This window comes from Ornithodoros turicata, chromosome 2 (genome assembly GCF_037126465.1).
Source record: "Ornithodoros turicata isolate Travis chromosome 2, ASM3712646v1, whole genome shotgun sequence".
NCBI lineage: Eukaryota > Metazoa > Arthropoda > Arachnida > Ixodida > Argasidae > Ornithodoros > Ornithodoros turicata.
The window spans coordinates 2,864,565-2,878,544 of record NC_088202.1 but is presented as its reverse complement, the minus strand read 5'-3'; the positions used below and the strand labels follow the sequence as shown (position 1 = coordinate 2,878,544).

At 45.6% G+C, this 13,980-nt stretch overlaps 2 protein-coding genes across 2 annotated transcripts; one reads left to right on the top strand and one right to left on the bottom strand.

Moving 5' to 3' along the window:
• Positions 1-11,618: 11,618 nt before the first annotated feature.
• LOC135382967 (uncharacterized) lies at positions 11,619-12,287 on the bottom strand. The gene has a single exon (XM_064612635.1). It carries the CDS (start codon positions 12,285-12,287, stop codon positions 11,619-11,621), a length of 669 nt encoding a protein of 222 aa, XP_064468705.1.
• A 999-nt stretch (positions 12,288-13,286) lies between these two features.
• LOC135382966 (uncharacterized) lies at positions 13,287-13,778 on the top strand. The gene has a single exon (XM_064612634.1). It carries the CDS (start codon positions 13,287-13,289, stop codon positions 13,776-13,778), a length of 492 nt encoding a protein of 163 aa, XP_064468704.1.
• Positions 13,779-13,980: the final 202 nt, after the last annotated feature.

The window sequence follows — 13,980 nt, the reverse complement described above, 5'->3', positions numbered from 1 at the left end:
TATCGGGTGACGCTATCGAAACTGCCCTTCTCTTGGGTTGCATTTTCTGTTTCCTTTTAGTCTTTTTCCAGGACGCAAGAAGCGATAGTGTGCTCTTTCACCCTCCCACATTGCGGGTGAAGGAAAGACCGTCTCTGAAGATGCGCAATAAACAAAATAAAGAAAGAATGGTCTTATTGTTATTTATTTATTTCCATCATGTGATGGGTGGAGCCGGGCTAAAAGCTCATAAGAGTTTGAAAGGGTGCCGCGGCTCCACATTGCAGTCGCAGCACCAACTACAAAAATAAGTAGTGTGAGTTAAATATAAATAGTAGTCAGCACATTCAGTAACATAATGTCATGTTTTTGTAATCACTGTGGGCTAACATCAATGAGATATAGTACAACATGTATGAAGCACATCACTTTGGAACATACATGTTTTTGGTTCACGAAAGGAATCATTTGCGATGGTGCAAGCGATTCAGAAGTCGAGGGACCATTCAGGGAAGGTTAACGGTAATGGTAACGGAAACAGAAACGGTATATTACCGAAATTGCAGATGGTAACGATAACGGAAACGCATACCACTGTCCTACATTGCCAGAAACGGAAACGAAAGATATCGTCCGGTATTCAATTCGGGTAATGGCTGTTACTGTTGTGCGATGACATTTCAGCTATTTTCCATTTTATTTTTGTATTTTGATGACACCATTCCGTGTAATGCTCTATGTACTACACGACAGATATCGAGGGTGCATCACTCGCTTACCTACTCGTGACATTACCTACAGTTTACATGACATACATGACCTGAGACCCACCTACATGACATGAAACTTACACAACATAGTTCCCACGCACTCTACTCAACCACAGCACCAGGATGACAGCCTATGATTTTTATTTATTTTTTTACTTTCTTCATTGCACCGTGGCTATGGCAGTATTGTTTAGTACTGAGAGCGTCCGCCTACGGATGCGACATTGGATTAAGGTTACGCCCACCTTGGACTCAGAGTGACCGCAGACAGAAGACTGGCTGAAGACATGTTCCTACATTTCTTTAAATATCTTGCAAGGTTAAAATTACTTGTGTGGTGTGTACGCGTGACACCGAAGCAGCACCTGGGCAAAACAGGGTGTTGACAGAGCCGGATGGGCTGTCCTTCCGCAGCTCAGTAACAGCCGTTCCATTACCGGAAACAGTAACGGAAACGTAACGGAAACGAAATTGACAAGCTGGTATCAGAAACGGATAACGGAAACGAAAATATAGCAGTAACGAAAATACGTCCGTTACCCTTCATTGGGACCATTACTTGTAACCTTTGGTTGACGTACTTTGAGCGGGAAAAAGGAACTATATAGACGTCGGGATCTCTAAGTGTATACACTTTTTTGTTTGGACGCACATCGGCTAATGTAAATAAATCATTGGGAGCCCTTAACGACTGCTTATATGCTATGGCCAGACGGAATGTGTATTGCCTCGATATTGGCAGCAGGTTATGGTTGGTATATAATGGTCCAGTTGTGGCGTCATAGGAAGCACCGTCAATTATACGTACAGCTTTCTTTTGTAGCAGCGAAAGTCGGTGAAGGGTAGTTACCTTAGAGAAATGGGGAAGGATAGATATTGATCTATAGTTAGCCAGGATATTACGATTACCTTTTTTGAAAATGGGAACTACCCTCGCAATTTTCATATTTATAGGGAATTTACGCTTCTCTAAGCTAAGGTTACAAATGTGGTTTAGCAGCGGTGAAATTATGTGCAATACCTGTTTGATACTCTTTACGTCTAGCCCAAAGGCATCAAAGGCACGAGTATTTCTCATGGACCTAATGGTGGCGTAAACTACTTCATTTACATTCGTTGGGCTAAGAAAGAATGACTGCGTTGGCGATTCATCAAGAAACAGTGTTCTGGTTTGCCGACAGTGGACGGTGATGTTAGTGAAGTGTTCGTTAAAAATTGTGACTAGAGCTTGTCCACTGTAGGCTCGTCCATTGATACTTACTGAGGAGCATGGTCTGGCAGTGGTGGGTCTCTCCATTATGGAGTTGAGCTTAGCCAACAGTGTTGTCCTGTTTGTGACGTGGAGCTGCGTATTTATGTATGCTAACTTACTAGCGCGAATTTCCCTATTAAGTCTGTTGCGAAAGTTTTTATATTCGTCGCAGTTATCTTCTGTGCGCTGCTCCATCAATTTCGCGTACAGCCTGTTTCCTTTCTTCATTTTTCGTATGTGAGTTCGCGAAAACCATGGTTTGCGTACATGTTTGTGTACTTTGTAAGTCCTAGTGGGAAACGGTTGGTCGTGTAGCTCGGCTCCTTCACGTTTTCTTTTTTTTTTTGACGATCTATCGAACCGATTTTTGTTCTGAAAATGGCTACGGTATCAGGTGACCGAATGGACCAGATGTTCTCATTGGGACAACTTCGCGTCTTTTATAATTAAAAAGTTAATTAACGATTTTTAGGTAATTAGTCATTCGACGGTTGAGCAACAGATGACCAAGAACGTCCGCCGGCCCAGAGATGATAGCAGTAAAAACAGGATGTCTATAGCCCTTGTAGTTATTTTATGAAAAAACTGTATAAAACCAAATACACTCTGTATACTGTTTGAGGAAATCTGGCTGTCGGCATCCAAGCTCGAATCCATCCATCCATAGGACTGCTGCTTCAGCCGCTAGGGCTACCTAGCGGCTATTAGACGAAGTGCTGTTATGTTACACGTGAGGTTTGTCTGCACATGCCGCAGGATAGGACTGCAGACAATTTCGACTACCTTGCGTTATTTTGATGTTCCAGAAATCTCCGACATACGGTGCTGGAAGGAATGTTTACTTCCCCACACTGCTACCGTCTTCGTCCGGGTTTGAACCTGCGTCCTGAAGCTAAGCAAGTTACTAGATTTTGTAACTAGTTTCTGTAACTAGTTACCAATGTTCAGTAACTAGTTACTGCAAATCAAATACTACGTGAGAGTGTTGTTCACCCCAAATTGCAGTCTTCGTGGCTCAATGAGGTGGCAAGGGAGCAGGCGTTCGGAGGAGTACAAGATCATCTAGAAGAAACGATCTGCCGACGTGGCGCTGTCAGCCAAAAAGGGATGTCAACGACCTCTTTCAGCTCCAGGATTCCTTTAGTGAGGAGGAACTGGAGAGGTGGAGACAGAGGAACCGCAGCCCCATGTTGTCTGTGAATGATTTTTCAGGTTTAAGGAAGCCCTTCGTATTGTTCAACACCGGAATTCCACGATGTGCACCGGTCGAAAGGCTCTTCAATGTTGGGAGGGACACCATTGGTCTCAAGCGTGGGAAGGTTAGTGATGAAAACTTCGAAAAACTGCTGTTGAAAGGGAACTCGTTCAGACGATATTTGAGATCCTTAAAGGGATACTTCGGAACGATCGGTGAAAAAATTGTTGCACATCGTAGTTGGTGCATAACATCCACAGTATACCTGCCATGAACTTTGTTTCTTTCTCATGTGACGAATCATGCCTCAAATAAGCGAGCTATCAACCCGAAACAGGAACGTGGAGAGGAGTCGCAGAAACTTTGCCCTCCGAAGGCCAACGCGTTACGTCACCCTGCATGGAGCGGACAAGTAGTATACCACGCCGGTTGTAGTCGCTGTGTTACATTCCCGAAACAAAACAATAGACGAAGATTCGGGGTCATATTACCCAGACACAGATGGAAAGAAACAGCGGTCACCTGCTTTCCTGAGAATCAGGAAACAGCCCAGGAATGGTATGACTAATGCACGGTGTTGATTGGCCGACCAGAGAATTAAGAAGTACTTCCATCGACGCTCGGTGGGAGCCAGACTTTTTAAAATTTCAAAAGTCGTTTTTATGATTCCACCTTCGTTTTCGTACACAACTGTGTTCAGTTCGTGTAAATGATTGTGGGAATACCGCAAGCTTGAAATCCATTTCAAGTCTCACATGAACGATTAGGATTGCACCATCTGAATTGCACAGCATTGTTCAGTTATGAATGCCGTGCATGAGGGGTTTGAAAATAAAGCACTGTCTGCCTGTGCACATACAGTTGTCTGTTCCTGCTTGTGCGCAAAGTAACTGTATAGTAACTGGGCTACTTAACTTTAACTGTAAGTAGTTGCCTTCTGAAAGCAGTAACTGTAGCTATAACTAAGTTACTTTTAGACAGTAACTGTCCCACGACTGGTACAGTCTATGTACCTAGAGTGCGCTTACTCATGTATTGACTACTAGCCTCTGGGTTGTTGCGCCAAATAATACAAAGCGATAAAAGCTTATCGAATCAACGATTTTCACGCTCGCGTTAATAGGGGGCATAGTAAATATTTTTGGGAAATTTCAGCGCGTTCTTGATAGTGCTCCGTGTCAGATTTGCTATGGTATGACATGTAGGGAAAGAAGCCATGACTTGTGTATCATGTACCATGACATGGTGTCCTCCTAAAAACTAACTTCTGCAGAAGAGCCGACGTTTGTTTCCATGCTTAACTTCACTGGGCACTTCTCACGCGTAAGGATTCAAGAGCTCCAAACCCTCGAAAGGAAAGCTTTTGAAAAAGCTGAAGAATATGTCTCGTGCAGATGACTAGCTTCATATGCGAACAGCTTTCAAACTTTGAAAAGATTCCGTTGAAAGCAACGGCGCGAAACATCTAAAAATAGAAAGCGGCCCTCTCGAACGTGCTGCCTTTGAGATAACTGACCGTGTAATGCGACATGAAGGGGAATTATGCTTCGCTGTGAACGTTATACGGGTACCCAATAATGCTTTTTTCCCCTTGCCTTTCGAACGAATTTTTTGTTGTTGTCGGGGACGGTTCTCGTCGCTGTATTAATAAAGAGCATCGGTACGATGAAAAGGGCTTCGCTCAATAATTATCGTAGCTCTAGTTCGCGGCCTGCTTGTTTATGGCTCGGTCGAACCACTTTCTGTGAACTTCAGCGAAATTTATTTAGCAAAGCCACGCTTCGTTGACGGCAGTGAAAAACAAGAGTAAACGGCGAAAGGTTATTGCCTGCACTGATGAGGGTGTGTAATAGAACCTTCCCATCTTTTTTGACGTCGGCTTTGAGGATTGAATTCACGGCAGTGCTTCGTCAAGTTTTTCGACTCATAAACATAGTAATCAGCATGCTGTTGAATAACTAATGAAGTTTAACGTGGAGGTGGAGGCATACAGCTTTTTGAGGTTCTGCTGTAGGCATGAAGGATTTCTACTGTGTGCTGTATCAATGACTGTGTCTAATCTATGCGATGAATGGGAACTGTGCTTGCAAGGAAAAGGGATGCTTTGTTCATTATTGCGCAGTTACACGGCACAAATTATCATGCATTGCATCACTGTCCGTAAAAGTACACCTAGTTCCCGCATGCGGCATTGTTTCACCTGCATCCTCAATTACTGTGTATGCGTCGTCTTAGAAGTACCGGCCTAGAATGATAGAGAAAACATAATATTATAATGTAGAAAGGTAGAAAGTCCAGCAAACCGGTGGGGAAATGTTAAGGTAAGATCATCAGGACGAGATTTTTAAACAGGGACTGTGCTTCTTCTGGGGAAGAAGAAGACAAACTCTGTTCGAACTATCGGCTGCTCTCGTCCTCGGGGTCTTAAGTTTTATTAAGTTAAGTTTTAAATTTAACTTTTCCCTACCACTCTAATTAATACTGTAATGGGGGCTAGGGAAAACTAGGGCTTCAACGAGCACGTAAGGGCTCGAAAAAAGAATGTATCAGGAGGAGTAGAAATTAGGATTAGAACCCCTAGTATTCGCACAAGGAGTGCAGCGCGCAATCCTGGTTCGCAGGAGATTTTTCAATGTAGCGGGTCAGAGAAGGGCAAGAATACAAGGCTGTCAGCCTCCAAAGTCGCGAAAGCCACCCAGGAATTTTCCCAGCACACCCACCTTCCGCCTCCTTAATGTCCCTAAAAATCTGACAACAACACTCCGACCAGAAAGGCCAAAAACGCCACAAAAGCCACAGACATGGGCGTCACCCCCTCAACCTACGGGAAACCCCTTCTCTTCCCCCCCCCCCCCCCCCGATATTAAAATGCTGGGAATATCCCTGATTAGCCGCCCTATAGTAAAGCACACGCCTTCTTTTCTCTTTCTTTCCTGTTGCGGTTTCATATGGCGCCACCCGCCCCGCGTCTGAGACGGTGCACTCGACCTGCCGTCTTCCTACACACTTAAAAATTAACTTCACCAGCTAGCACGCTCCCAGCCTACCATCATCCTGAATGACAACGTTCTCTCCCTTGACGGGATGTGTACGCCAATTTTGTGGCAGTATGCAGTTCATAATTGCCGCAAAAATGACGTATGCCCACCGTTTTCATCAAATCAAGGGAGAGAATGTTGTCATTCGGGATGATGGTTGGCTAGGAGCGTGCTATGCGGGGAAGCTCTGTTTTTAGAGTGTAGCAGACGATTCTCGGCAGCCAATAAGAGTGCCCGACTGTCGTGATGTCACAACACGTCTAAAGTAGCTGGGTGTGTGCGTCGCCGCTGCGCGCATTCTTCTAAGATAATTTTCTCATGAAATACGCGCTCCAGAGAGGAACTGTTTTACGTGACGGTTCCTAAATGTAGTATGTTGTTATCACGTGGTGAAAAAAGAAATAAAGTACACGAGGTGCCTTGCATGCTTAGGTCAATAAGTTTGCGTCCTACATTGCGGGGTCGGGCGGGGGGTGGGGGGGGCACCCCCTAATGTGTTTACCTGACCTGGACTAACCTCACCGAGGTGCGCTAACCTAACCTAATGTATACCTAATATGATACGATTTAACGCTTCCCTACCTTTCACGAGACGGCGACCTCAATATTCGTTAGACTTAGCAGGGCCGTGTTTCTCCTGCAGTAGAAGTCCTTCAGATGGTGTTATTCAAATGCATATATAAATGGTTTTAGACCATACAATCGTTATATTTTCAGATTCGGTATATGACCTTCTTTCACTTCCACGCATTATTTTACTTTTAAACACACACACATAATTTTTAAAAGCCATAAGCTATGAAACTACACCAGTTTCGTCAAGTCCACCAGTCTCGTTGATAGCTGTAGGAAAACGAGTGCAACAATCGACAACACAAGGAGACGGGCGGACACGGACTAGCACTCACTAGCGTTGATAGCGGAGCTGTTGTTGTCTTCTTCATCTTGTCCGCGTCTCTTTTGCTCTACTGATTCTCATGATGCGTGGCAATTTTACTCCTAACGTTGAATGCTGCGAAAACAAGGCCTCTCTGTTGCTTCTTCTCTAAATGTTCCTCTTCTGCTTTCGTGGGCCTCATTTTATCAGCAATTTAACGACTTCTGTGAAAGACGCCAATCCCAACCACATTCCTCCAACACTGGTGTCAGACAACGTCCTAAGTGGAAGCAATATCGCTTGAAACCCGTTTACTGCCGCGTTTCCTTCTACTTAGGAACTTTTCTTGGGGTCTAACTATGGGACAGGACCGATCCCATTATGTCGTTCGTCGCTGATCGCGATGGGATTGGTCTCCGTCAAGGAATTGCGCTATTTCTCAGCGTTACGTGAGTACACAGAATTGTTTCGGCTGTTTCTCCTTTTTCGTTCCTATTACGCACAATGGGAAAAAGTTGACAGCTCGTTCTAATTTAAAAGTGAGTTCTGTTTCGAAACATTTTGGCTTGACTCGTTCTGGTTGGAGACAACTCCTGTTTGGCGGTCGTTCTTTTTGAAAACTGTGTTTTCATACTACCTAATGTTGAAACATGTAAACATAATGATGGTCATGGATGTCTATGTTGAATTTGATTGGTGGTGGCGAAAAGAAAAAAAAAGTTCTTCCTTATGCTCCTTCTTTACAAACAGGAAAGAACAAAAGATGACGAACCAGAACTGCACGCAGCAAAAGGCAAGCCGTGTTTCTGTAGCCGGTGAAAAAGTAATCTTAACCGGCGTTTCGCGACGTTTGTTCAAGGTTGATGTACTGTATCGCAAGAAGAAGAAAAAAGGAGGAATAACAGAAAGAGAGAGAGAGAGAAGGGAGAGTAATGCGCGCTAGCGTTAATACAAGTATAGTTCTTCACTCCATGCTTTGAAACTTTGAAACAGCAAACAAGAACAATTTTATCTTGTGACTATTATTGGGGAGTTTCATCACCAGGGGTGGTACTGTACCCCATTGCTGGTGGTAATGTGGTGAAAAATACTGCTTAAAAAAGACCGCTTACATAAGTGATCGATTTTGTTTATTCGCGCAGACAGGGGTAGGGGGGAGACAAGAAAGGGTTCGTAAAGAGACAGTCGCATGCAGCGGCATGTCAACCGAAACTTAGGTGTGGGTGTATCACCCTGCCGATAATATTCACAACAGTCAAAATTTCACTTCAAACAACGTCATAGTTTGCACGCAATTTGAGTAAACGTGCGCCAAGAGCAAAACGCCGGATGTTGAGGGTATGGCGGAAGTCCCTCGCCCAAAAATCGTCAAAACATCACACGGAATCCTCTCGAGTGCGCATTTCCGAGCAGGTGAAAGCCCGTGCAGGGGTCCAGGAATGCTTGCCGGCGTCGGAGCGAGGATCCGCTCTCGATCGTGCTGCTTACACAAACATGTGTATTTTCGAAGGTGGTTTGTGAACTAGTGATATGGAACAGGTGTGATCAGCTTCAAGTACGCTGTACATGACATTTCTGGTCGTTCACGTGTGACGTGTGCCGGCAAGCTCTTAGTAAAATTATGCTTGGCTCTGAGTATCCCAACTTTCTATGCGCGGTAACCATCTGCACCACGGATTACAAAAAAACAAAAAACAAAAAAGAACAGGTAGGTCCTTATTGATCGCGTTTGCTCACCCCTTCGCAGAGTGTCGTTAAAATGTACCCATAGCCCACTAGCCCACTTAAATATTATAGATTCCAAGCGTCCCCTACGTAGACTCCTGCGTAGTGCAAACATAGCGTCTATTCTAGGCTAATAACTTGACACCGATTCATTGTAAGATGATGTTGCACTATATATATATATTACTAGCATGAAACATCATGCATATGCGACGGGATCAGTAAAGTTTTGCATATCATAGCCACAAAAAATGTCAAACACGTCAGCTGTAGTTACCAACAGCGATCAGTGATTTTTGCAGCAGATCCCCATGGAGTCTGATATCAACATGAATGACAATAAACAAGTGAGGCAGGAGTCCAGTCCCCTTGAAATTACACAACCTTGATATGTGATTCAAAATAGCTAGTCCAGACAGACGTAAAGCTGCTTTTAGTTCCTGACAGGGGAAAGAGTTTGGTTCAAACCAAAAATTGGTATCGTTGCATGGCAAACAATATCATGTTTTGATATTCAAGATAAATAATTTGCACAGAAAACAAAGCTGTAGAAATCTGACACATACCTTTCAAAGCTGTTCCAAACGCTATTCCCTTGAATGAAGGGTAATCTACAGGACAGCCCAGATTTCTCTACTGGTATTCTAACCATTATATAAAACTCTTATGTTACCTATTACATAAATGTCACACCACAGTGTGTATTGTATGCAGCATCTGTACAATGAGGAGTTCTGAAAATCTTCAGACTTGTGAAACTGTGCCAGGGTGATTTTGTTGAAGCCAGAGAGGACATATCACTAAAACGGAAAAGTGCAGCTGCAATGGTAGTAGACGTGTAAACAACAAAACGGAACTGCAAGTTTAATTCCACAGAGATGTAACACCTAATAGATCACACTCAAAACCATCCTTGTGTAAACCTAGAAGTTCAGGAAAACTGAAATTTTGCACATCAAAATTTCAGTTTCCCGAACCTGCTTTGTTGCCTGATACTTCCTTCGCATGCAGAGTGCGCACACCTCATTGAGTGATGCGTTGTACGAGGATGTACCGTTTATCGAGATAGAGACATATTAGGTCACCATAGACGCTGTTGGGAAATTTCTCTTTGCTGAGATCACAAGGGGGAATTGAAGCCGATATGTTTCTTCAGCTGCAGCACTCAAGCGGGCTGCCACTATTGTAATTTCTTTCATTGTTGTAGGGACAATGCAGGGGTCACAGAAAGAACAGACAGACACAAAGCTTCACTGAATTAACTTTATGGGTTTTAGCTAGGTCCTTCTTGCAGTGCTGTCTCCATGTAAAAGTGTGGGGTGGCCTGAAAAGGGCCGTTTTTAATAGCTGTGGTGGTCGTTCTCGGAGTGGCAAGTACAGGTGGTCAGCGGCATTCCACTGTTTACTTATGGCACCCCTGCAAGGAGGGTTAAATGCAATTGGTTGTAAATACTTAGATAATACAATTCCCTTTATTTTTCATTTGTTTGACCCTGCCTCGCTCCGTTGCTCGACAGCTCCTGCAAGAGTCAGTTTGTCACCAGATGCACCAGCGTAGAGCACTTCAACATCCAGAGCTTTGTTGGTGATCTTGGACGTAGTACACCTCCGTATCAGTCCCAGTACCTGTGTATAGCCTACAGAAAAACAACAAAAAAAAGTACATTGCATAACGCGGTGTGCAAAACAGACTGTAATTCTTTATTGAAATGGTGCAATATAATGTAAATTGTTTAATTTTGGTTGACAGCGTTGAATTTTTTGTTGAATTCCGACCCACAGCATTGAAACTCATACAACAGAGTTTCTCGTTTTGTGGGGATGCCACTACTAAGGAAGACTGTGACTGTGTTGTGACCATACCTCGGCAAACCTTACTCCTGAGCATGCTCATTCATGCTCACTCATTCTTGGTGTGGCTAATGAGCTGAGCATGAGTGCGAAAAACGGAAAGCTGAGCGGGAAGTGAGTGAGCATATGAGTGTCTGGAGTGTCTGGCAGGCAGCCCTCATCACAGGGACGATGGCCCGTTATGTTTTTACTTCACTGACAGAGTAAAATGATAAGACACACAAACAATAAAAAGTCATCGGTTAACATAACAGGTCCTTCCACAAGTTTTGAACTACGGGATATTTTGAGAGAATCTGGTCTGATGTTGACTAAACAATGGCTTACATATGGATTGTTGGAGAGGATTCTGGAGGCCGAGAACGGGGTGTTGAATGCTCGTCCCTGAAAAACAGCATGTATTATACACTTAAATGTTGATGCAGATACTGGATTCCATGGAACGATGCTACTACTCATGACCAAAAATTAGGGTGGCACAAAACACCACGTGTAGTGATCTCTGATAATTGTCAGTACACCTGACATAGTATTACTGGGACGACATGGACGACTCCAGAGGTGAAAAGCAGGTGGCTGACATGCAAAAATGTGTGATGCAGTGGTATGGCAGTGCTCCCCACTGACTTCAGTGTACCCTCCCAATAGTAGGCATTACTGAAATGCATGTCTTATATTACTACCTTTGAAAGTTTTACAAGTTTTTCCCCGAAACTAGGGGACCCTAGTCTCGGATGGAGGATTGGGGCTTGACATTGGCAGAGGTCTGAGGAAGGGGTGCAGGGGGGAGTAGTCTGCACCTCTGGAAGCGTCGCGTTGGTTGAAATGAGCGAAGCCATGTGATCGATGTAGGCGAGTGTGAGGCGATGGTGAGAAATGGTATTCGGTCGACCGTTGATGATGACAGTGAAATGATGAGGAGGCCGCTGGGTTACGGGAAATAAGGGGAGTTACGGAAGTAAGGTGGCTGGAGCGGTTTCTTTACGGCGTCACAACGTACGAAGATGTGTGAGCACGTCTCCAGGTCTTGATGGCGGTAGGTGGCGGGGGTGTTCGGTAGGCGGGTTGGCACGGGTTGGAGAGAGGCCATAACGTTGCGCAAGCGCGAAAGGTAATCTGTGGTGGTGTCGGGAACGCGGTCTTGCGGGCATGACAGCAGTTCTCCAGCAAGACGAAGAGTGATCCCGTAGACTAGCTCCGCAGCGCTACACCGAGGTTCGCTTTGTGGTCGTCGAATTCTGAGGAGAGCGACGGGAGGAGTCTCGGGCCAAGGGATGTCATGGGAGGCCCGCAAGGCAACCTTGATCTGTCGGTGGAGCCTCTCGACGAGCCCATTGGAGGCGAGGTGATAGGCCGTTGCGCGAATGCGCTTGGCGCCTAAGACGTTGGTGAAGGCCCTGAAGAGGTTGGACTCATATTGACGTCCCCTGTCGGTTGTTATGACAGAGGGCGCGCCAAAACGGGATATCCACGTTGAGTTCAGTGCGGCAGCAACCGTGGCGGCCGTAGCGTCAGGAATCGGAACAGCTTCGGGCCAGCGAGTATAACGATGAGAATGTAGTTGAAGCACTGGCAGTGAGGTAGTGGTAGCTCCAATCATACAGAAGTTCTGCTCAGAGTCGTCTTCCCCCCCCCCCCCCAACCGTGTCACGAAGAATCAGGAGATCACCGGCCACGTCATGACGCAGACGCAGATAGTTCCAGCGAGATAGAAGTAGAAATGTGGCCGAGCATATCTTCACCCCAGCAATAAGAGGTCAGTGGTACATCGGAGGAGGATCGAGGGACAGCCGTAACTGAGCTTCGGCGTTCGGCCAGGAGCAATAAGGGCGTCCCGCCAGACCGCTTTTCCTACATCGCCCAGCTGATCCTTGGGAACTGGAAAGAAGTTCAAGGATTGCCACCTTGCGAGAGAATGAAGTGGATTGAGGCTGCTAACGAAGAGATTGCCTCACTTTACCAACTTAATACGTGAGCTCTTGTGGAGCTTCCCCCTGGAAAACGTCCATTCGAATGCAAATGGATTTTCAAAACAAAGAGACACAAAGACGGCAATGTTGAGAGATACAAGGCAAGGATCGTTGCCCCGGGGTACTATCAAAATTATGGAAAGGACTACGACGCTACCTTGGCCCCCGTTGCAAAGCTTACGACCTTGCGGGTTCTTCTCACGGTACCAGCATCACAAAAGTTGCAGGTTCGTCACTGCGATGCGAAGACTGCTTTCCGCAATGGAGTGATCGAAGAAGACATACATGAGACAGCCCGAAGGTTCCGTTGCGGTAGGTAAAGAACATCTAGTCCGCAAGCTACAGAGATCCCTCTATGGGCTCAAGCAGGCCGCGCGGGCATGGAACATCAAGGCAAACAAAGTCTTTCTTGAAGTCTTTCTTGAAAGTCTTTCTTCAGCCGTAGCGAGGCAGACCCCTGCCTTTACTTTAAGACAGAAAAAGGAAGTCGTATATATATCCTTCTCTTTGTTGACGATATGCTGATTTGCCACAAGAAAGATTCAGTCATTACTGGAGTCTGGAAAAGTTTGAAGAAGCATTTCGAGCTCAAGGACCTTGGGCATGTCAGCCGGTAGCTAGGAATCGAAATGGAGAGATCACAAGATGGTTGCTTCTACATCCACCAAGCTAAAAAGATCCACACCCTTCTGGAAAAATACCAGCTCATGGACGTCAAGCCTAGTCACACACCTATGGACCCCGACTACCTGAAGTTTAGCGGGGACCACGGCTTACTGCCGACCAACGATCAGTACCGTCAAGCTGTCGGGGAGCTGCTGTACTTGAGCACAACTACGCGACCGGGCATCGCTTGTGCGATCGGAATTCTTTGTCTTCGCGTGAGTAAGCCACGCCAGCAAGACTGGAATGCCTTGAAGAAGCTACTACGTTACTTGAAGTACAACAGAAGCTTAAAGCTGAAGCTCTCCGGGCAGCCAGGTGTGAGGCTGGAGTGCTACGTGGATGCGGATTGGGCAGGAGATGTGTCAGACCGCAAATCGACTAGCGGGCACTTCGTCCAGCTGGGAGGCAGTCCCGTCTCCTGCTACACGAGGAAACAGGTGTCTGTAGCATTGTAATCTAAAGAGGCTGAATACGTCGCAGCGGCACACGCGTCGCAGCAAGTTTTGTGGCTGCGACAGCTTATACCAGTTTTTGGTTATGACCAACGTCAGCAGGCCTGCCTTTACGAGGACAACCAAGGCTGCATGAAGCTTGCACTTGGCGAGGGACACAGCGCGCGAACAAAACACATTGACGTGCGACATCATCATCTCAGAG